The sequence below is a fragment of the Galeopterus variegatus genome, unplaced genomic scaffold, assembly GCF_000696425.1.
Source record: "Galeopterus variegatus unplaced genomic scaffold, G_variegatus-3.0.2 Scaffold2472, whole genome shotgun sequence".
Lineage (NCBI taxonomy): Eukaryota > Metazoa > Chordata > Mammalia > Dermoptera > Cynocephalidae > Galeopterus > Galeopterus variegatus.
The window spans coordinates 153,766-175,227 of NW_007728583.1; the positions used below are offsets into that span (position 1 = coordinate 153,766).

The 21,462-nt window shown below is 54.9% G+C and overlaps 4 protein-coding genes across 9 annotated transcripts; 3 read left to right on the forward strand and 1 right to left on the reverse strand.

The window, feature by feature from the left end:
- Positions 1–161: 161 nt before the first annotated feature.
- RXRB (retinoid X receptor, beta) lies at positions 162–7,292 on the reverse strand. 2 transcript variants are annotated; one of them, XM_008581817.1, is made up of 10 exons: positions 6,827–7,292; positions 5,879–6,126; positions 5,215–5,371; positions 4,657–4,836; positions 3,153–3,325; positions 2,497–2,626; positions 2,165–2,297; positions 1,958–2,049; positions 1,524–1,629; positions 162–1,405 (listed from the first exon to the last, which is right to left on the reverse strand). In XM_008581817.1, exons 1-10 carry the CDS (start codon positions 7,053–7,055, stop codon positions 1,258–1,260), a joined length of 1,596 nt encoding a protein of 531 aa, XP_008580039.1. In that variant the 5' UTR covers positions 7,056–7,292; the 3' UTR covers positions 162–1,257. The 2 variants fall into 2 exon arrangements, with proteins under 2 accessions (XP_008580039.1, XP_008580040.1); XM_008581818.1 differs by having other exon boundaries at positions 1,958–2,061; positions 6,827–7,056.
- Positions 7,293–7,345: 53 nt separating this feature from the next.
- On the forward strand, positions 7,346–11,245 carry SLC39A7 (solute carrier family 39 (zinc transporter), member 7). Of its 2 annotated transcripts, XM_008581819.1 has the most exons (7): positions 7,352–8,243; positions 8,334–8,502; positions 8,839–8,892; positions 9,030–9,182; positions 9,330–9,470; positions 9,674–9,870; positions 10,336–11,245. In XM_008581819.1, the coding sequence occupies exons 1-7, from the start codon at positions 7,830–7,832 to the stop codon at positions 10,606–10,608; spliced, it is 1,401 nt and encodes a 466-aa protein (XP_008580041.1). In that variant the 5' UTR covers positions 7,352–7,829; the 3' UTR covers positions 10,609–11,245. The 2 variants fall into 2 exon arrangements, with proteins under 2 accessions (XP_008580042.1, XP_008580041.1); XM_008581820.1 differs by lacking the exon at positions 8,839–8,892 and having other exon boundaries at positions 7,346–8,243.
- Positions 11,246–11,311: 66 nt separating this feature from the next.
- Positions 11,312–13,636, forward strand: HSD17B8 (hydroxysteroid (17-beta) dehydrogenase 8). Of its 4 annotated transcripts, XM_008581825.1 has the most exons (9): positions 11,312–11,520; positions 11,707–11,924; positions 12,023–12,139; positions 12,248–12,340; positions 12,444–12,529; positions 12,638–12,722; positions 12,936–12,978; positions 13,183–13,257; positions 13,444–13,636. In XM_008581825.1, the coding sequence occupies exons 1-9, from the start codon at positions 11,475–11,477 to the stop codon at positions 13,458–13,460; spliced, it is 780 nt and encodes a 259-aa protein (XP_008580047.1). In that variant the 5' UTR covers positions 11,312–11,474; the 3' UTR covers positions 13,461–13,636. The 4 variants fall into 4 exon arrangements, with proteins under 4 accessions (XP_008580047.1, XP_008580045.1, XP_008580046.1 ...); XM_008581823.1 differs by having other exon boundaries at positions 13,183–13,636; XM_008581824.1 differs by lacking the exon at positions 11,312–11,520 and having other exon boundaries at positions 11,537–11,924.
- A 1,923-nt stretch (positions 13,637–15,559) lies between these two features.
- On the forward strand, positions 15,560–19,185 carry RING1 (ring finger protein 1). The gene is made up of 6 exons (XM_008581826.1): positions 15,560–15,690; positions 16,411–16,571; positions 16,701–16,916; positions 17,630–18,019; positions 18,201–18,474; positions 18,771–19,185. The coding sequence occupies exons 1-6, from the start codon at positions 15,613–15,615 to the stop codon at positions 18,870–18,872; spliced, it is 1,221 nt and encodes a 406-aa protein (XP_008580048.1). The 5' UTR covers positions 15,560–15,612; the 3' UTR covers positions 18,873–19,185.
- The last annotated feature ends 2,277 nt before the right edge of the window (positions 19,186–21,462 follow it).

Consider the following 21,462-nt stretch of genomic DNA (forward strand, 5'->3'; position numbering starts at 1 on the left):
GCCCCGACAAAGCGCGCCTTGTGTCCCCCGCCCCGCGCCCGCCTCTCCGGCCCCAGGGAACCTCGGCGGTGGCGTCGAGGGAGCGTGGCCGGAGCTCCCAACCGGATACCCCCCCAATCCAGCACGATGAGGCGCTGCCCACCCCCATACAATCACCTCAGTCCAGAAAACAGCGATTTTAATTTGAAAGCGATTTTATGTGTGAGAGAGGGGAAGGAACTCCAAAGAGAAGAGATGCAGGGCAAAAATCATGCAGCCCAACACCCCATCTCTGCGGGCTGGTCATCTCCCCTCAATTCTCGGGCCAGGATCCTGTGTCCGCAGCCTATGCTATGTGCCCAGGGCTGGAGGAGAGCTGTGAAGAGAAGGGTCCGGGGACTACACTCACCACATCATCCCCTGCGGGCCCTGTCATCACAGCCCAGGCCCCTTCCCCAAGTTAAGAAAGGAAGAGAAGGGGAGGAGGGAGAGTTGGGAAGGCCAGTGTTTGGAGAGCCCCAGGGACAGACCATCTCAGGGCCCTGCCTTTCCCAAACACACACTCCACCACTGGCATTTCTTAGTCAACCTGGGAAAGTACAGTACTTCTTTGAATCTAACTGCAAGTCTCTCTCCTCAGAGGAAATCAAAAATAGCAGGTCAGTTCCTACATCTCCACCAGCCCCTTCACCACCACCACCTTTTTTATTTTTCAGTCCGACTGCAGAAGGTGAAGTGTAAAAGAGGTCTCGGGACAGGAGACAGTGACAGGGCCCCTCCCTCTTCCAGAGAGGCCCCCATCTGCCAGGGTGGGGAAGAGAAAGGCCTGTCAGAGCCTTACTCCCATGTCCTCAGTTTGGGGGGCCTGCCCCCCTATATCCATCTCTGGGGGAGTTCCTCATTTCCACTCTTCAGATGGGGACCAAAGTGAGGCAAGATGAGAATGAAGCAAGATGCCAGGAGCAGAGCCAGTACTTTGTGCTGGGGGAAGGACAGAGGGTGAGCAATCACCCCAAATCATGGGAGACCCCAACAGATTCAGAGACTCAAAGCCACTGAAGAGAGACGTCCAGTCCTCACAGGGTCTAGGGTCCCCTCTGACTTGGGACATCAAGCAAACCCCCAGGAGGGCTTACGGATCCCCCTGGAGTTCTGCCCTGTACTCCTCACCCTACCAAGGTTCTGGGAACATGGTCCTTCCCACCCTGCCCCAGGGCTTGGAGTCCCTCATGAATGTATGCTCCTCTAGTGTGAGGCGCACTACATTTGGGTCTGGGCTCAGGCCAGCTGGTGGGGAGCCTCAAGCATCTCCATGAGGAAGGTGTCAATGGGGGTGTCGCCAATGAGCTTGAAGAAAAACAGATGCTCTAGACACTTAAGGCCGATGGACCGGAGGGCAGGAAGACGTAGCAGCAGTTTGGCAAACCTGAGGTGGAGGTGCGAGAGGGGGGTGAGAGCTGGAAGAACACAGGCCCTGAATACACCCTCAATGCATTTCCCACCACCACCCCACAGGAGGCTCACTCCCCATAGGTCCATCTCACCGTCCCTGCTGCTCAGGGTACTTCTGTTTGCAGTAGGTCTCCAGTGATGCATACACCTTCTCCCGCAGGATCTCCACCTCACTGGGGTTGGAGAGGCCCTTGGCATCTGAGATGGCAGGGAAGAGAGGAGGAAGAAGAGAGAAGACAAATCAAATCAGGACAGACATGTAGATGTGGCACACAGAATGCCCCATTGGGGCCCCACCTACTTGCCCTCTACCAGGTGCCTGGCAAGGGAAGCAAGGCCTGTTGGGTTTGTGGGATGGAGTCCGAAGGGAATGTATCAGTGGACGTAGGTTTTTCCTCAGTTAGTTGGGAGATTTCCAGATTGAGGGTCTTACTGGGGGGATAGCTGGGTAATTTAGGAGTCTCTGGAGAAGAGGAGGCTCCAAGGTTGCCTTGGTCTTGACAGACAGGAGTAATCCTCCTCTTACCTGGATTAAACAGAATGATTGCCCTCAGGCAGCCAAGCTCTGTCTTGTCCATCCTCATGTCACGCATTTTGGACACTAGCTCTGTCAGCACCCTGGAGAGGGACCTGCAGGTCACTCAAAGGTCACAGCTCAGCCAGCCTTGGACACGGACCAGCCTATAACCCTACCCCCTCTACCTACAGGCCAGCCCAGCTGAGGGCCACTGACCGATCAAAGATGGCTCCCACGCCTGCAGAATGCGCTGAGTTGCGGTGCACGTGAAGACCTGTGGCAAGGAGAATGCCATCTCGGACATCAATGGATCGGTGGGAGAAGGAGGCAATAAGGAGCTCGTTCCAGCCTGGGTGGGGGCAGCAAGGGTCAGGAGCCAGAGATCAGGCCATGAGATTCAAAGCACATGAGGGGAAGAGAAGAAAAAAAGAGATGGCAAGGTCAGTGAGCTTCGCTCCCTGAGTATGCAAGGCCACTGGGGTCACTAAAGGCAGGAGGTCAGAGAGGAGTCAAATGTCAAGAGGTCAAAGAGATCCAAGGTCACTGACCTGCCCGTAGTAATATGACCTGGTCATCCAGAGGCAAGGAGGAAAAGTGTGGGATCCTCTTCGCCCACTCAACAAGCGTGAATAGCTGTTTGTCAGCTGCCTGACAGATGTTAGTCACAGGGTCATTTGGCTGCAGGGGATGAGGAAGTAAGAGACATGGAAGGTTTGAAGGTACACTGGGAGCCCCTTGTAAAAGGCTTCTGACATCTCTTCCTTTAATATATAGTCTTCCTTCAAGTCCCATATAAACCAATCTCTATAAATCAGGCTTCTCTTCTGTCATTCTTATTTGGGGCTTCTCTTCTGAAATAATTTTTTGGGGGTGGGGGCAGTTGGCCAGTACAGGGATCTGAACCCATGACCTTGGTGTTATAAGGCTGTGCTCTAACCAGCTGAGCTAACCAGCAAGCCCTCTTCTGTGATTATTTATCTGGGACTTGCCTGTGGTTCTGCCCATGGGTTGTTTTGGGAGTGGGGACAGAAGGAGCTATCACACCCACATCAGATGTTTGAGAGACCTTGTATGGCAGCACTTCCAGTACCAGGCAGTGTTAGAAGGGTTGTCAGGGGAAGGTAGGAGAAAGGGAGATAGAACAGTCCTAGATTCTCTCCCCCATGCCTATCACAAAGGAGAGTGGATTGACCCCATCACTTACACTGCTGCCACTACCCCCGGTTCCCCCAGGACCCTCAACGCCCTGGTCACTCTTCTGCTCCACAGCAAGCTCTGCCTCCAGGATCCTGTCCACAGGCATCTCCTCGGGGGCTCCCCCAGCCCCATCCCCATCCCCGTCCTTGTCCTTCCCCCGCTGACGCTCCTCCTGTACCGCTGCAGAGGGGAGAGGGGGAAGGCAGAGAAAGAATGCAAAGTCAGCAGCCAACCATGAGGGTGTTCCAAAATATCCTTAGGGCCTTATCAGGGTTTCATGGCCCTTGGAAGATATTTCGTTTTTTTTTTTTTAAAGATGACCAGTAAGGGGATCTTAACCCTTGACTTGGTGTTGTCAGCACCATGCTCTCTCAAGTGAACCACGGGCAGGCCCTAAGGGGATCTTAACCCTTGATTTGATGTTATCAGCACCACACTCTCCCAAGTGAGCCACAGGCCAGCCCTAATATTTCTAGGAATTGGGGAAGTCACTAGAAATGGTAGACTGGGGCAGTCTAGAAGCAGGGGTTATAAAAGGATAGATAAGTCAAGAAAAGGAAAGTAGAGGGTAAAGGAATTAGGCAAGAAGCTAACTAGCATTTAAACAGAGGGCCTACTCTTACTAAGAGACATGCCGAGCACGTTTTAACATTCACTCCATTATCATGACCCTGTGAGTTCTTGTTCCCATTGTTAAAGATGAAAACTTCGGAGCTTGAAGAAGTTAAATAGCTTGCCTAAGTTCACACAATACGTGGCAGGTCATACACTTAAATCCAAGTGTACCTGACCATAAATCTTGTGCTTTCTGAGTCAACAAACAGGCAGTAAAAGGCATGCTGTCCTGTGTCTTTGAAGATGTGGGTTCTGATCCCAGCCCTGCCACTATTTTGTTGTATGATCTTGAGAAAGCCAGACTTCAGGCTCATCTTCTCTAAAATTAGGGATTTGGCCAAGATACTCTGTAAAGTGTCTCTCTCAGAATTCCAGGAATCAGACTTAAAAAGACAAGATGGAGATATAGAAGAGGGAAGGCAAGCCCTGAGATCCTCAGAGAAGTATGTGACTTAAGAGGGTAGAGTCCCAGGGGTCAGAGGAAATAACACAGATAACAGGGAGATGGAGACCACAGAATGAGCATGGGATCAAAGAGAGGAGGGACTACTCAGGTTAGAGAAGGGAAGACAGAAGCCCATCATGGGTAAGGAAAAGTTATCCTACCCTAGAACCAAATTAGGGAGGGGTCATAGGTGCAGGCCACAGAGGCAGAATCATTAGGAAAGAAATTCAAGGAACAGAGCAGGCAACCATGGAGAAGAGCTGATGAGGAGGGGAGAGAGAAACCAAACATCACCCTCTGGAGGAGAGAGAGAACAATCCAGCCTTTCTGAAAGGTACATAGTCTGTGGTTTCCTTCAGTCTTCCCTCTATCTCCTCCCTCCTCTCCCATCTAGTGGGGTGGGAGAGGCAGGGCCTACGTATAGGAAAGTCTGGGCAGGGCAGGTCCTTACCCTCCCTCTTCATGCCTGTGGCCAGGCACTTCTGATAGCGGCAGTACTGACAGCGGTTCCGCTGGCGCTTGTCCACAGTGCAGTCTTTGTTGTCCCGGCAAGAGTAGGTCAGGTCCTTACGGATAGTGCGTTTGAAGAAGCCCTTGCAGCCTTCACAGCTGTAAACCCCATAGTGTTTGCCTATGGAGGAGCGGAAGAGCAATAAGAAGGCTTGCATGGAGACCCCCTCACAATTAAATCTCTCTCCAATCTCCCACCAGCAAAACTTAGTTTAAGTCCTCCCTGTGTACACCACATACAGAGATGCGGAACCAAGAACTGAGGAATGATCCAGTCTCACTCTCCTCACTGTTCAGACACCTTACTAGCCCCCTTTTCCCTCTGACCACCCACTCATCCCATGCCACATCTAAGCTTCAGGTTCCTTAGCTCTCATCAGGCCTCCCCCAGCTAACTTGCCCTGAGCCAACTCTTTGAGCCCCTGGGAATCCCACATGAGATGGTACATGGCCCACACTCTTTCTTTCTTCCTTTCTGCAGATACTCTGAGCCCCATACCTGAGCTTCTGTCCCCGCAGATTGCACATAGCCGTTTGCCAGCCCCAGGGCCACCTGGAGGGGGTGGACAGTGCAGGCCCCGAACCCCTAAGACTGGTGGCTTCACATCTTCAGGGGGGCCAGACCCACCCCCAGGGATCGACACTGTTGAGTTAATCTGGGATGGGGGAAATAGGGAAGTCACAGGGAGACTCGTTGGGAAGGAGGATCTCTCAGAGGTGATAGAAATCATTCCCTACCACTAGGCAGGGCTCTGCATTGCTCATTCCAGACGGCGTTATTTACACCACAGTCTGTGTGAAAGGCCATCGCAGGAGCACGACCCAAAAGAGAATAAGCAGTCCCCACCCTGAAATTGTGCAACGCAGTGGCCCTGAAGGGCATGTGTCTTGGAAGGGCAAGATGGGATGAAAATGGTAGATAATAACTGATAGATGAAAAGGACATCAAGAAATTGGATTCTTTTACAGAGCTGGGGAGGACACATGCACTGAAAGATCAGTCACCTCAGGAAGGGCAAAGGGTCTCACAAGGACCACAGACCTGCCAGGATTAGAGGACTGGAAGGTCAGTGGGCCATGGGGAAGTTCACACAAGGATCTGGGTTTACAAAGAAAACAAGAAAATGAAAGTGGAGAGGCATTAAGTGGGTCACACCTCTCACCTGGGGGCTGCTGACAGGACCGGAGAATCCTGGGGGTGCAGGAGGGGGCAGACCAGGGGACCCCATGGAGGAACTGATGACCGGGAATGGGGAGCCCAGTGGGGGTGGTGGCATCGGGGGTGGGGGTGGGGCCCCAGAGCCTCCAAGGGATGGGGCTGCTGAAGGGGGTAGGCGTGGTCCAGGAGGAGAAGGCGGAGGGACCCCCTGGGGAAGCGGATTTGGGGAGGAGCTGTCTGGGCTTCGGGAGTCTGAGGAGGGGTACATTCAGGCACAGACACACACAAAGACAGGAGAGACAAAAAGAGAAAATGAGTCTTCGAACATCCAAATGGAGACTTTAATTCTCTAATCCCATACCGCGCCCCTACCCACGCCACCCTATCCCACCCATCCCCAAGTCTAGAGACACCCTATTGTCAAACGACAGTTTAACTCCTGTGCTACGATGAGGGGGTTAACAAAACAAAGGACAGTTCAGAAGAATATTCCAAGCAATGTATTTGCATGAATACCAGGTCACCCAAAGCCAGACCTGTCTCGTGGGGGGGGGGGGGGCACGTGGGGTTAACCAGCCAACCCCTCCATTCCCAGCTTATGGCCGGTAGCCGGAACGTTCAGAGGAAGGAGATAGGAAGAAGAGACCCCTCCTAGGACGCAGAATCTGCCTTCAAACGTCCAGCATCCTCAAGCTCAAAGGGAACTGCGTCCTTCCCACGCCACGGACCTCCGGTGTGCAGGGCCTTGGGCATCCAAGACTAGGAGGGCGGAAGCTCCCCCTCCCCGCCCCGCCCCGGGGGGGAGGGCGCTAAGGCCCTCGGGAGGGAGGGGACGCGTGTTTACAAACAAGGGGGCGGGAACGCTAGAGAAGAACGCCGGGGGAGGATGTGGGGGGAGGGGTTGCAGATAACGCGGTCACTGGTTCGCCTGTCCGTCCGCTAGGACACTCACCCCGCCCGCTGTCGCCCATCCCGTCCCGTCCAGCCTCCCCCGGCTCCGGCTCCAGGGTTTGTTGTTCTCCGGCTGCCGCCGCCGCCGCCGCTACGGGATCCAGCCAGGGCCGTCGCCGCCGCCACCGGGACGCGACCCCACAATGCATTTCTTTTCGCACCCCCACTGGCCCACACTGCCCTGCGGCATGCCGCTGGGGGAGGAAGGGCGGGCGAGCGGCCCAAGACATGATCCCAGACTAAGTGTAGGGATACCAAAAAGGTACCGGGGATTCCCGAGGATTGATCGGAGGACTAGCTGAGCAGGAGGAAGCACCAAAGAAAAAGACTCTGTCCTGGATCGGGTCGAATTAAGCGCTTCGCTCTGCTCTGAACCCAAATGACAGCGCCGATGTGGCAGCCATCTTTGTACAGACGGGAAGTTTCGGCGCTAGTTCCCGCCCCCTCGTCTACTTGGAAACGGAGGAGGCGGTCTCCTCCGGCCTGTTAGTCGGCCTCGCCCACCCTCCCCTCAAATAACCTCCACTCTCGCGCAGGCGCCCCAGGACAGTGGCTTCTCTGCGACCGGAGTGCCGCCATATTGGTAAGGGTATGGGGCGGAGATAGAACGAAACTTCCTGTTCTCGCGGGAGCTAGAGGCGGGACTGCCACGTCCGAGCAAACCGGGAAAGGAAAGGATCCCGGAGCCGGTGAGAATTCCCTGCGTTTTCCTACAGTCCCTTTCCAGGCCTATTCCCCACCTAATTGGTCATAGAGACGAAGGTCCAGAGAGTCCGTAAAGTGGAGGATCAAAGCTTAGATCGGTGTCCCGGGGGCCCTACATCCGGGAGGGTTTTGGGGGTAAAGAGAACGAGTCTCGGGAACAGTGTGGGTGGGGACAGAATGGAATGGGGGAGCAGCCCACAGAGGTGGACTGAGGGCGCAAGCTAAGTAAAGTGGACCTTGCGTAGATATAGAGTTGAGGGTCAAGTGGAGTCACTATCTCTGTCCCTCTGGTCAGTGTGATGGCCAGAAGCCTGGGGGCCCCCCACTGGGTGGCCGTGGGACTGCTGACCTGGGCGGCCTTGGGGCTGCTGGTGGCCGGACACGGGGGTCATGGCGACACGCACGAGGACCAGCAAGAGGAGGACTTCCGTGGCCACAGTCACAGGCACTCACATGAGGATTTACACCATGGACACAGCCATGCCCATGGGCATGGTCACACTCACGAGAGCATCTGGCATGGGCATACCCACGGTCACGACCATGGACATTCACATGAGGATTTGCACCATGGCCATGGCCATGGCCACTCTCGTGAGAGCCTCTACCACAGAGGACACGGACATGACCATGAGCATAGCCATGAAGGCTATGGGGAGTCTGGGGCTCGAGGCATCACGCAGGACCTGGATACTGTCACTCTCTGGGCCTATGTGAGTCCCTCAGGGGATGAGGGAGAGAGGGACTGGTTCTGGATTGTTGGGAAACACCACACCACTTGACCCCTGACTCTCTCTCACTAGGCACTGGGGGCCACAGTGCTGATCTCTGCCGCTCCATTTTTCATCCTCTTCCTTATCCCCGTGGAGTCAAACTCCCCCCGGCATCGCTCTCTGCTCCAGATCTTGCTAAGTTTTGCTTCAGGCGGGCTCCTGGGAGATGCCTTCCTGCACCTCATTCCTCATGCCCTGGGTAAGTAACTTCTGACTTCTACCTCAAGTCTTTTTTTTTTTTTAATGACCGGTAAGGGGATCTTAACCCTTGACTTGGTGTTGTCAGCACCACGCTCTCCCAAGTGAGGTAACCGGCCATCCCTATATAGGATCCAAACCCATGGCCTTGGTGTTATCAGCACCCCACCAAGTGAACCATGGGCCAGCCCTTCTACCTCAAATCTTAACCTATTTTATTCTTTGGGGAAAAAGATTCTTTTTCCTTTCTGATCCCTGACCTTCCAATATTCCCCCAAATACACACCCCTTGGGTCATGTATTCCCTCATCTGGATTTTTTTCCCTCCTTTCTTCAGAACCTCATTCTCACCATACTCTAGAGCAGCCTGGACATGGACACTCCCACAGTGGTGAGGAAAAAAACGAATGGGGAGAGGGGTTGGGGTACTGGGAAGGTCTGTCTCTCTGAATTCTTCACCTCCTGCACTTGAGGAGGAGGAGTCTGGAATCCACATCTCCCTTAATGTCTCAATGCCTCCATTCCCAGGCCAGGGCCCCATTCTGTCTGTGGGACTGTGGGTTCTCAGTGGAATTGTTGCCTTTCTTGTGGTGGAGAAATTTGTGAGACATGTGAAAGGAGGACATGGACATGGACATGCTCACGGTCACACACATGGAAGTCATGGACCTGGAAAACAGGGTGAGCCCAGGAACAACTCACCTGAAAGCTACCTTGCCTGCCTCAGAATCCCCTCATCTTATGGCTCTCAGGGGGTGGGGGGACACTTCCATTTGAGGACATGTCGGAAGATCTCCGTTTTCCACTCTAACTCTTTTCTTCCTTCAGAGCATCCTTCAAAGGAGAAACAGAGCTCAGAGAAAGAAGAAAAGGAAACAGAGGGGTTGCGGAAGAGAAAAGAAGGGAGCATAGGACCGAAAGATGGGCCAGTGAGACCTCAGAACGTTGAAGAAGAAAAAACAGGTTCAGGTAAGGGCCAGGGTTGGTGATAAGCTAGGGCAAGGGGCATCATCTTGAATGATATGGAATATGTTCTGGGGGTAATGGCAGGTGTCTGGGAAACACTAAGAGGCTGGGTGTGAAGTGGTCTCTGAGGGGAGATGTGAGAGTGTCTGATTGGGGCTGGGGGTAATGGATGCCTCTGATCATTTTGTCTTTTTCTCTCGTACAAGACCTGCGTGTGTCCGGGTACCTGAATCTGGCTGCTGACTTGGCACACAACTTCACAGATGGCTTGGCCATTGGTGCTTCCTTTCGAGGGGGCCGGGGGCTTGGGATCCTAACCACAATGACTGTCCTGCTACATGAAGTGCCCCATGAGGTTGGGGACTTTGCCATCTTGGTACAGTCTGGCTACAGCAAAAAACAGGTTGGTTATGATGTCCACCAGACATGGTTTCCTCAAACCCTTTATCCTTGCTTATTTACCCCAAACCCAAGATAGCCTCTCATTAGTTCCAAACAAGTCATGCTATCATTAACAAGTCCTGTAGAAATGAGGAGGAAGAAGTTCTGTTTGGGGGGTGGGTTGTCCTGTATTGTAGCTTAGTATGTCTTGAACTGTAGTCTGTAAACCATCTGAATAGCTTATGGGGATCTTTTTTACACACACACCTGACCTACTGAATCAGAAGTACCACAGAAAGGACCTCTTCGATCTCTAAGATTTTTCAAAAAATGTCTATTCTACTCCCCCCCAACCTTGCTTTTTAGTTTCCAGAGACATGCACCCTATATCTATGTACCTATACACCCTGTACTCCACCAGCCATGTCTAAACCACTGGTAAACTTTAGCTGTTGATGAGTGCTTCTCTCTCTTTTCTGCCCACCAGGCGATGCGCCTACAACTGCTGACAGCGGTAGGGGCACTGGCAGGCACAGCCTGTGCCCTTCTAACTGAAGGAGGGGCAGTGGGAAGTGAAGTTGCAAGTGGTGCAGGTCCTGGTTGGGTTCTGCCATTCACTGCAGGTGGTTTTATCTATGTAGCAACAGTGTCCGTGTTGCCTGAGCTGTTGAGGGAGGCATCACCATTGCAGTCACTTCTGGAGGTGCTGGGGCTGCTGGGGGGAGTTGCCATGATGGTGCTGATTGCCCACTTCGAGTGAGAGGTGGGATAAATTGCCCCAACCTCTGCCCCAAACCTCTACCCCTAGCTCCAGATCAGGGGTCTATAGAGGTTGGGGGCCCTAGCCAAGGACATCTGCCAAAGGAAGGAGTTGTAGCCCAGGAGAATGGTGACTTTGGCATTAAGGCCTTCAAGTGTGGCAGTCTTACAGGGGTTGTAGAGGTGAGAATGAGAGGCCAGAGGTACCATAGTGTTGGGCACCACCTGACCATGTTGTTGGGTTTGGAGGACTAAATGGGTGGGGCCATGAAGAAAGCTGGAAGGGAGAGGGGTGATAGTCTACCTAGTGTTCCCTACTCCACCTGTTCTCAGAGGACCAAGCTGTCACACACAGGTTCTCCAAAGTACACCTATCTCTCCCACGAGTTGGTGGAGGCTTCAGGGAAGACCAGAGCTCTGGACAGAGGAGGTCACAGGAGGAGCCGGGATAAACATCACTTAAACATCAATCGTGTGTCCTGATTTGGGAGTGATTGGGGGATGGGAGGGTGGGAGAGGGTTAGCTGGTGATCTCATGGCCTGATTTTTTTTGTTTCTATTCTTTTTATATCACTGTGTTTAAATTGAGGGGGAGGGGTGGTGGCCGGAAATAAAGCCCTCGGATCTTCCGCCCCACATGCAGTCTTTGTCTTTTTTAGGGCATGGGGCTCCTTGTCTACCCCAATCCCCAGGCCCCCAAACTGTGGTGTCTGGCCACGTCCCCTCTGTGGGAGGTCGGCCCGTCCTGGTGGCCGCAGATGGCCTAAAGCTGGCGGGGCTTCGATTGGCCCCGTCTTTTCCATCGCCACGCCCCCTCTGCACTCGGATTGGCTCGGTGCTGAGGTGCCCGCCTTCCCGCAACCCGCCATGGCGTCTCCGCTCAGGCTCCGCTCCGCGCTGGCCCTGGTCACAGGTTGAGGGGCTGCTCTCCCAGGGTGGGTGAGGGTGCCAGAGCGATGTCAGGGGGCATGCGCGCCTTCGGACTCCGCGGCCGTTGTGACCCCCTGGTCCCTTGGCCGGATTTTACTAACTTTGCGTCCTATGACCTCTGACTCCCGCCTACACTCCCCCCCACCTCCGGTGTTCTCTCCCACCTCAGGTGCGGGTAGTGGCATCGGCCGGGCGGTCAGTGTGCGCCTAGCCAAAGAGGGGGCCGCTGTGGCCGCCTGTGACCTGGACGGAGCAGCGGCACGGGAGACGGTGCGGCTGCTGGGCGGGCCGGGGAGCAAGGAGGGGGCGCCCCGCGGGAGCCACGCTGCCTTCCAGGCTGATGTGTCTGAGGCTAGGGCCACCAGGCGCCTGCTGGAACAAGTGCAGGTGAATGCCAGGCGACCTCGCCCCCTTTAAAGCTTCAACATTGCCCCAGTGTCCCCGGCTCTTTGTTTTTTTGCTGTGTAACCTTCCCCTCCCCATAGGCCTGCTTTTCTCGCCCACCATCTGTCGTTGTGTCCTGTGCGGGCATCACCCGAGATGAGTTTCTGCTCCACATGTCTGAGGATGACTGGGACAAAGTCATAGCTGTCAACCTCAAGGTGGTGACATCTGAACCTTTGACTTCTGGACCCCCTAGCCTGGGGAGGGAATTGGAGGAGAGCTGTCACCCAGCTGATCTTTTCTGCCTTGTTACCATCTTCTGCCAGGGCATCTTCCTAGTCACTCAAGCTGCAGCCCAAGCCCTGGTGTCCACTGGTTGTCATGGCTCCATCATCAACATCAGTAGCATCATAGGAAAGGTCAGGATGAGTTGGGACGAGATCAGCTAGCCAAGTGGGCACAGAGAGGAGATCCCCTCCTTGGGATTCCTGACTCATCACAGATCTCTGACCTCACCTATAGGTGGGGAACACTGGGCAGACAAACTATGCTGCATCCAAGGCTGGAGTGATTGGGCTGACCCAGACTGTCGCCCGGGAGCTTGGACGGTTAGTCAGATACCTGGGAGTGCTGGGGGGCTTTGCTGAGGCATGTGGGGGTCTGAGGGAGGGGTCAGTGTTTAGTCCTCTCCAGAATCAACAGCCTCTCTCCCACAGACATGGGATCCGCTGTAACTCTGTCCTGCCAGGGTTCATTGCAACACCCATGACACAGAAAATGCCACAGAAAGTGATAGACAAGGTAGGGGGCTGTGGGAGGAGGGCAGAATCATTGAGTCCCAACCTCTCTGGGCTTCAGAGAGAGAGAGAGAATGCTGGGCACAAAACCTGGCAAACAGTAGGGATTCAATAAATGTATGAGGGATGAAGACAAAGAAAAAAAAGGGTCACAGACTCAGTCTTTTAAAAAAAACATAAAAGAAACTTTCACCCACAAATAAATGTTTCCTTACAGGTGACCAGCATGATCCCGATGGGACACTGGGGGGACCCTGAGGGTGAGCACTAAGCAGGGAGGAAGGTCCTGGAGAGGGGGCCTGAAAGACGAGATCTCAAGATGTGTGGTATTTTTGAGAGGGTTTTACCATGATTGGTGGTTGGTGTGTGTGTTTGGGGGAGGGAATGTTCTTGGTGGGTGATGATAGCTACTTCAGGTCTATGGGAGTGAGTGGGATTCTGCCCTCTCCCCACCATTCCCGTAGATGTGGCAGATGTGGTTGCATTCTTGGCATCTGAAGACAGCAGATACATCACAGGGGCCTCGGTGGAAGTCACTGGTATGAAGCCAGCATGGGAAGGGAAAGGGCAGAGAAGTGGAACCCAGACTACATGAGAAAGTGAGGGGAGCCTGGAGCCACTGTGGGAAGGGCAGAGATTCCTGAGGCCAGGAACAGAAGTGGGCACCCTCCAGCCCATTTGTCTCTCCACCCATACATCTGTCCAAATGTTTCTGCCCCTCCCAGGAGGTCTTTTCATGTAACTGCCTCAAGGACCCTGGACTCTGCTTACTCCCCCACCACTCTGCCTGGCCTCCTGCTGATGAGGACTCTAAGTTCCCAGGCTACAAAAGGGGTGGCAGTGTATGGCTCAGGAATGCTGAATATGGGAGGCAGGGGTGTTGTGACCCTAATAAATTCCAAATCCTCTTCTCTGCCACCTCCGGTTCTTCTTGTGTCCAAGCCCTCAGACCCTTCCCCACCACCCCCTCCTTTCCCTTTCCCTAAGGATTGTTCCCTTTCACTGCCTGGTCTCCCAGGGCAACCCCCGCCGCCGGGTGTGAGAGGAAAGAGTGTCTGTCACTGTGTATGCGTGACACTCTGGATCTTTTTGGAGGGAGGGGTTTCTGCCCCACCCCCTCCCACTGGTTCTTCACTGCCAGCCCCCTCCCCCCAATTCCCTGGGTCCTTATGGTCCCCAAGAGTGATCTGTTCATGGCCCTATCGTGGTATCCAGTCTGGCTTTGGGAGGGGGTCTTGGAACAGGTGGCCCTCCCCCACCCCTCTCCTTTCTCTTAGTCCCCCCCTCCCCTTTCTTTCCACCTTACAATAGCTGCAGCCGGCCTGGGGTCGGATGGGGGGATTAGGGGAGGGGGCCAGGATTAGGGGAATGGGCCAGTCGATGAAAGGGGCTGGAGGAGAGCATAAGGGAGGGGGCTGGGAGGAGGAGGAGAAAGGGGAGGGGGTCCGCGCTAATCGACTCTGGCGCCCACATAAGGACTGGCCACGGACTGAAGGAGAGGACAGGGAAGTAGGGGGGAACTGGGATGGGGGGCGAAGGGACCCACTGCTGCCTTATCCCAGAGACAGGCCACCCCCTGGCAGCCGTAGCCCAAGTCCGGGAACCCCAGCCCACTCTGGAGGGGACAGAACGCCCATCACGGTCTCTTTTTCCCCCCGCATCCCTCTCATTCCCTGCCCTCAGTGGGGATCGCTCTGTCCCTTCCCCTTTTTCTTCCCCGTCCCCTTCCTTTACTCAGGAGTTCTGGAAGAGGCTTCTGCCCACTTCCCACTCCAGACATTCCGCCCCTTGTGTCTCCCACCCACACGCACATACCCCCTCCCCAACGGGATCCCCATCTTGTGTGTGTGTGTGTCCCTGCTTCCGCGTGGTGTCTCCATTCCCCCGTTCCTCCCGTGAGCCTCCCTCCCCCGCCCCGGGCCGCGGCTCCTGATTGTCCAAACGCAATTCTCGAGTCTATGGCTCCGGCCGAGAGTTGAGTCTGGACGTCCCGAGCCGCCGCCCCCAAACCTCGACGGGGAGAGCGGGTCGGAGAGTCTAGGGTGGAGCAAGTCTCCAGGGTGCTAAGGGGTATCCCGAGCACGTCGGGACCTAGTTGCGTTCACAGGACTGGAGGGCTAAAGCAGCAGAGGATCTTTTACAATTTTTTTTCCCCAGGATCCCGGGCTGAGGGGTTACGGAGAAGTTGTGTGTGTGGCGGCGGGGGGGGAAAGGGGGTGGTCCCCAGGGCGGCAGGGGATGCGGAGGGGGGGAGGTGGCCCCTTTCCCGAGCCCTCCGTCCTCAACTGGAGTCCGAGCGATCCCAGGCCCCGCCTCCAGAGCTGAGGCCCCGGGTGGGGGCATCGGAAAGGGAACGGTGGCCAAGGTTGTTTGCCTCGCGGCGGTGCTGGGCGGGGGCGCGGACCGTGGTCTCCATGTGGCGCGAGACTCCCGGGACTCCGGCTCCTTTGCGGGGCAGGCGCATCTCGTGGGCGGGGGAACCCCGGCGTCCACTTCATGTCCCACCCGCGCCGCGAGTGGCGGGTGACGTCCCCGCCGGCGGCGGGGAGGGGGGTGGAGTGGAGGCACAGGCGGAAGTGACGTAGGGTCCCAGCGCCCGGGCCATGGCGGCGGCGGCGGCGGCGGGAGCTGCTGTTTGAGCAGCGGCTGCGGAGCGAGCGAACTCGGCCTAAGAGCCCGGGCCTAGGGAGAGGCGCGGCGGCAGCGGGAGCGCGGACCCCCGAGCCAGGTGAGGGCCGCGCCGGCGCGGAGCGGGGGCGGCGAGGGGAGCCCCTGGAGGGGCGGGGTCTACGGAAGGGGCGGCCCCCCTAACACCCTCCTCCCGTTCCCCCCTCCCCAGCCTTCCTCTCCTCCTCGGCTGCGGAGTCCTGGTGGGGGGTCTGTGCCCGGTCACTATGACGACGCCGGCTAATGCCCAGAATGCCAGCAAAACGTGGGAACTGAGTCTGTATGAGCTGCACCGGACCCCGCAGGTGACAGGGATTCTCCCTTCCCAGTTTACCCTCAATCCAGAGACCCCGTCACACAGTCTCCTTTCCATTCTTTGCCCTATTCTGCCGACCCTGCCCGATTTCAGACTCCGTGGCCCTACCTTTCAATCACGTTAATATTTTCAAAGCACGTTCACATTTATCTCGTTTAATTCTCAAAACAGCCCTGGCAGAGAGAGAGAGCACTATGTTCATTTGAAAGGTAGTAAACAGACACAGAAATTACCTTCCCTGTCCCTCTGTTCATAAGATTCACCTTGGGAGTTAATTAAAATGGAGCTTCACGGACCCACCCACCCCTCCACCCCACAACATTCTGTTTCAGTAGTGGGATGGAGCCCTAGAATCTGCATTTTTAACAGGCACGCTAGGGGATTCTCATTAGGTAGTACCAGGACCACACTTTTAAGGAATTCTTCTGAATAAGTCTTCTCCAGACCACAGATTTGTGCCATCCTCTGCCCTAGGCCTCTATCAAACCTCAGATCCTCCTATTCCAAACCTCCTACTCTTAGTTAATGGACTCCAATCCTTTGTGTTCTCCATTCTCTCTAAGTCAGTGGCTCCTCTATCACAGAATTCCCATCTTCCTCAAGTGACCAACATGGGTACCCAAATTCTGCCATGTCACTCTATTTCTCAAAACTCTTATTTCATGACCACTTGTTTCTAAAACCCCTTTCCACTCACTGATGCCTCCAGGAAGCCATTATGGATGGCACAGAGATTGCAGTTTCCCCTCGTTCGCTGCATTCAGAACTCATGTGCCCCATCTGTCTGGACATGCTGAAGAATACGATGACCACCAAGGAGTGCCTCCACAGATTCTGCTCTGACTGCATTGTCACAGCCCTGCGGAGCGGGTAACAGGAGGGACATGTTTGAGATAGGATGAAGGGGTACAGAGTTGGGGCCCTTTCACTGGTCTTGGTTTAGCCTTGGCTTCAGTGCCCTGGAACTGACCACTCAGGGCTTCCTTTCTCTTACACTAGGAACAAGGAGTGCCCTACCTGCCGCAAGAAGCTGGTATCCAAGCGGTCCTTACGGCCAGACCCCAACTTTGATGCCCTGATCTCTAAGATCTATCCCAGCCGGGAAGAATATGAGGCCCATCAAGATCGAGTACTCATCCGTCTCAGCCGCCTGCACAACCAGCAGGCACTGAGCTCCAGCATTGAGGAGGGGTTGCGTATGCAGGCCATGCACAGGTGCGGGGATCAGGAGCGAGGCTGCAGCAGAGCTGGTGGGACAGGTCCATGGGTCAGATGCCTGGTACTGTCTTTGCTGCTTGCCACCTTCTAAGACTCAGCATCATAAGAGCCAATCACAGCCTCATTGTTAGGCCTGGAAATCATGGATGTAAATTGCAGCTTCTCAGTAAGCAATTGATGCTGCTATTCTTAAGAAGAAAATAACTCATCCTTTGACTTTCTAGAAGTTAAAATAATAGAGTGGTTTTGAGCATAAGCTCCGTATTCATACTTCTGGGGATTAAATCACCTCCTCTGCCACCATCTTTCAGTCTTTAATGTGTATCCAAATGTTAAAAATCCATACTCTGATCCAGTAGGTCTAGAGTTGGGCCTGAGAGTCTGCATTTTATAAGCTCCCAGGTGATTCCTGTGCTACTGGTTCTTGGACCACATTTAAGAGGCAAAGCCTTGTTATCTCAAACAAGTCACTTAACCTCTCTAAGCCTGAGTTTCCTCAGTCATAAAATAGAGATAATATAATTACCTGCATGATAGGATTTGTTGTTTGGTGAGGGATCAGTGCAAAACACTTAGGGTGCTTAGCACATACTGTTTAATAAATATTAGGTATCATCATTAAGATTTGCCCGATCTCTTAATTCTCTGACGTTTAAAGTCTAAGTCCCTTATCTTTGGTGTCTTCTAACCTTAACCACTTGCTCCTACAGGGCCCAGCGTGTGCGGCGGCCGATGCCCGGGTCAGATCAGACCACAACGATGAGTGGGGGGGAAGGAGAGCCTGGGGAGGGAGAGGGGGATGGAGAGGATGTGAGCTCAGACTCTGCCCCTGACTCTGCCCCAGGCCCTGCTCCCAAGCGACCCCGTGGAGGGGGCGCCGGCGGAAGCAGTGTAGGGACAGGGGGAGGTGGCACTGGTGGGGTGGGTGGGGGAGCCGGTTCTGAAGACTCTGGTGACCGGGGAGGGACCCTGGGAGGGGGAACCCTGGGCCCCCCAAGCCCTCCTGGGGCCCCCAGTCCCCCGGAGCCAGGTGGAGAAATTGAGCTCGTGTTCCGGCCCCACCCCCTGCTTGTGGAGAAGGGAGAATACTGCCAGACTAGGTGAGGAGCCCTGTCTTTCCCCAGACCACTGAGAAACCAAAGATCATATATATTTCCATTTGGAGTGAGCTTTGCCCAAACCCAAAGAGAAACCCCAACCCAGAGGCCCTTTTGGGAAGTCCCCTGTCTCCCTTCCCCATTTCAGGCTTCCCGTACCCTAAACCTCTCTTTCTCACTCCAGGTATGTGAAGACAACTGGGAATGCCACAGTGGACCATCTCTCCAAGTACTTGGCCCTGCGCATTGCCCTTGAGCGGAGGCAGCAGCAAGAGGCAGCGGAACCAGGAGGGCCTGGAGGGGGCGCCTCTGATACTGGGGGACCTGATGGGGGTGGTGGAGAGGGTGGAGGTGCAGGAGGAGGTGAGGGTCCTGAGGAGCCTGCCTTGCCCAGCCTGGAGGGTGTCAGTGAAAAGCAGTACACCATCTACATTGCACCTGGAGGCGGAGCGTTCACGGTGAGAGCCTCTGGGGGCAGTGGTATAAGAGGGGAGAGGAGGGAAGGGTGGCCTGGACCCACACAAAACCATGAGCCTGACCTAACTCACCAGCTCTCTTCTCCCTCTGCATCCTCCATCTCCTGTCCCTGTCCTCTCTTCTCTCCCATCACTCCATGTGCTCCTGCTTTGTGCCATCTCTTTTATTATCGTTTTTCTTTCCTTCTCCCTCGGTCACCTTTTGCCTCTCATTTCCTTTTCTGTCTTCTCCAATTTTGTCTTTCTTCCCCTTTCTTCTCCCTTTCACCCCCTTCTAGACACTGAATGGTTCGCTGACCCTGGAGTTGGTAAATGAGAAGTTCTGGAAGGTGTCCCGCCCATTGGAGCTGTGCTATGCCCCAACCAAGGATCCAAAGTGACCCCACAAGGGGGCAGCCAGAGGATGGGGGACCAAGAGTTGTCCCTGTGTCCTGGCCCACTACCCCAGCTTTTTTGTCTCCCAATGCCCCTCAGCCCAGCCAGCAAGAGGACACAAATGAGGACAAGTGGCTTTTATACAAAGTATCTATATCAGATTCTTCTATATTGTACAGAGTGGGGCGTGTGCCCTCATCTACTGCCTTTTCTATTGCTCCCCAACTTCCCATCTATACAGGGTGTTGGGGAAGGTGAAGAACCCTGCCCTTCACATTCTACTACCAACAACAAATTTGCTTTTTTTCCCCTTTGAAACCTGCAGTTCTGTGTCTCTGTTTATCAGGGGTGTACAAGAAAAATGATTGGGAAGGGAGGCCTAGAAATTGTGTAGAATCAGCCCTGGAGGAGACTGTCAGAGGCTATTCATAGTGTGTAATTCCCATATTTCTGAACCTCCAAATTAGCAAATATGTATGAAAATAGGGAGAAACAGTCTGTGAAGCCGGAAAAAAGAGGGTGAATAGCAGGAGTGAAGTCAGATCCCAAATTTGCTCCCTAAAACCTGAATTGCTCAGGCTGAAATCCAGGGTTTAAATGTTAAAGGGAAAGTGCACAAGAGAGGAAAGCACGTTTGTAGGCGCGGACAGGATCGTGGTGTTTGGCAGGAAGATTATTCTGGGTCGCCGCGAGAAGCTGGTTTCTACAGCTGAAAAGAGAAGAGCGGGAGACGGGGGACGGTGCGAGAACCTCCCTGCTCTGCTCAACATCTCAGTTACCCGGGCCGAATCCAGAAGAAGGGCGGGCAGGGCTGGGGACTACAGTTCCCAGGAGTGCGCAGCTTGTCGCCGGCGGCGGGGCTGAGCGGAGGGAGGGCCGCCCGGTAATGGGTGTGCTCGTCCAGGCAGCGACTGAGAGTATAGGGGTGGGGGCGTCAAGGAAAGCCACGCCTGCCTCCTGGCCTCCAATTCTGCGCGAGGGGCCGCAAGCCCGGCTCTGGGGGGCCGGGGACGCACGACTGGACGGGGTGTCCAGGGCAGCGTTGAGCTCCGGGGAGAACGTATGGCCTCTCCAGAGGGACCGACTCCCTCCACCACCACCCCAGTCTCTGCCTCTCACTTCCTGTTTCCGCTGCCCTTGACGCCCCTACCCCGACCAGCCCCTAATTCCTCCCCCTCGCTCTGTTCTCGGTGTCGCTGGCAGAGGAACTACCTGTGCAGGTAAAGTCTGCTAGGCCCTCCCGCTTCCTCACACTATACGGCCCGCATGCTGACCCGAAAGCACCCGACTCCACCCTCGGGATTTCTCGTTTGTTCCCTTCGTCCCTGGTACCCTCAATACCGCAGATGCAGGTGGGCATCCTCCAGCCCAGGCAAGTACTGCAGACCCGGTGACCTGGCGCTCACCCCCGGTGGCCCCCTTGCCTGCAGAAGTAGACAACGCCCACTTCATCCTTGTAGGAACCCTCCCACACCCGTGATCCTGAGTCCCCTGCTCTCGGATGCCAAGTACGGGGGGGAGAGGGCAGATGGGCGCTGCTCTTGGAGCCTCAAGGTGGACAAGCAGAAGGGCAGGAGGTACCGAGGTGGAATCAGCCCGGCTTCTCTTGTTCCATGGGCTGTGGAAGCGTCAGCCCTCACTGCTCTTCTCCCCAGCCCTAACCGACCGGTAGCCGCTTCTGCCTCTGCTGCCCGCTCCCGTGCTTCTCTCTGGAACAGCCCGCCGCACCCCTGCTCCCTGTTTCAGCTCCCCGGACGCCCCGTCGCCCCGCCCTCCCTTCCCCTCCACTTTTCACTTTCCCCTCCCGCCGCCTCTCTGCTGCGAGTGCTCTCTCGCCCTCCTCTGTCCCCGCGACTGTGGACTTTGCAGACATGACTGTTTGTTAACGTGACACCATGTGGGGGACATCCGGGAACCCGTTGCCCTGGGTAAGTCTCCCCTATCCACTCCCCAAGAAAAAATAACTACACCTGCCTGACCAGCAATTCTCCTTCCCCAGTGCTGGGAAAAGGAGGTATTTGAGTCGGGGGATGGGGGGCCTCCAGCCTTTCCACTCCTGTTCCCCAAATCCTCAGTTCCTCTCAATCTAGCCTGCATTACTGGGTTAGGCAAGATGAGAGATACAAAGTATACAAAAGATCGGATCCCCTACCACCCCCATGGGCCAGCCACCAAAAAATAAAAAAGTGTACAGAAGGGAACTTTACTATTTTGTTGAGGAAGAAGATACATATAGGAGAATAAATAGCTAATGAGGCAAAGGAGCAGGGTAGAGAAAGGAAGGTTGATACCAGAGTCAGAAGGACCTGTGTTCAAATCTTCACTCTGCCATTTACAACAAGCTCCTGGATCTTGCCTCAATTTCCTTGCCTGCAGTATGGGGAGAATAACAGGTTGCTATGAGGATTTAGTGAATTTTAAGTAAAGTCACATGCCCAACAGACCAGTGGTTCTCCTAGGGTGGATACCGGACTAGTAGCATCAGCATCAAATGCAAATTCTTGGGCCCCATCCCAGATCTGTTGTATGAGGAAACTCTGTAGGTGGGGCCAGCAATTGTGTTTTAACAAGCCCTCGGTGTGATTCTGACGTGCA

Excerpts from the sequence above, each read along its gene's own strand:
- SLC39A7 (XM_008581819.1), top strand. The coding sequence starts at position 7,830 with ATGGCCAGAAGCCTGGGGGCCCCCCACTGGGTGGCCGTGGGACTGCTG. Across the intron at positions 8,503-8,838 it reads CCTCATTCCTCATGCCCTGG|AACCTCATTCTCACCATACT; the intron begins GTAAGTAACTTC and ends TCCTTTCTTCAG. Across the intron at positions 9,183-9,329 it reads TCATGGACCTGGAAAACAGG|AGCATCCTTCAAAGGAGAAA; the intron begins GTGAGCCCAGGA and ends TTCTTCCTTCAG.
- RXRB (XM_008581818.1), bottom strand. The coding sequence starts at position 7,055 with ATGTCTTGGGCCGCTCGCCCGCCCTTCCTCCCCCAGCGGCATGCCGCA. Across the intron at positions 5,372-5,878 it reads GTCCTGTCAGCAGCCCCCAG|ATTAACTCAACAGTGTCGAT; the intron begins GTGAGAGGTGTG and ends CCCCCATCCCAG. Across the intron at positions 3,326-4,656 it reads CACAGGCATGAAGAGGGAGG|CGGTACAGGAGGAGCGTCAG; the intron begins GTAAGGACCTGC and ends TCCCCTCTGCAG.
- RING1 (XM_008581826.1), top strand. The coding sequence starts at position 15,613 with ATGACGACGCCGGCTAATGCCCAGAATGCCAGCAAAACGTGGGAACTG. Across the intron at positions 16,917-17,629 it reads CGTATGCAGGCCATGCACAG|GGCCCAGCGTGTGCGGCGGC; the intron begins GTGCGGGGATCA and ends TTGCTCCTACAG. Across the intron at positions 18,020-18,200 it reads GGAGAATACTGCCAGACTAG|GTATGTGAAGACAACTGGGA; the intron begins GTGAGGAGCCCT and ends TTCTCACTCCAG.
- HSD17B8 (XM_008581822.1), top strand. The coding sequence starts at position 11,649 with ATGACCTCTGACTCCCGCCTACACTCCCCCCCACCTCCGGTGTTCTCT. Across the intron at positions 12,140-12,247 it reads TCATAGCTGTCAACCTCAAG|GGCATCTTCCTAGTCACTCA; the intron begins GTGGTGACATCT and ends ATCTTCTGCCAG. Across the intron at positions 12,979-13,182 it reads ACACTGGGGGGACCCTGAGG|ATGTGGCAGATGTGGTTGCA; the intron begins GTGAGCACTAAG and ends CCATTCCCGTAG.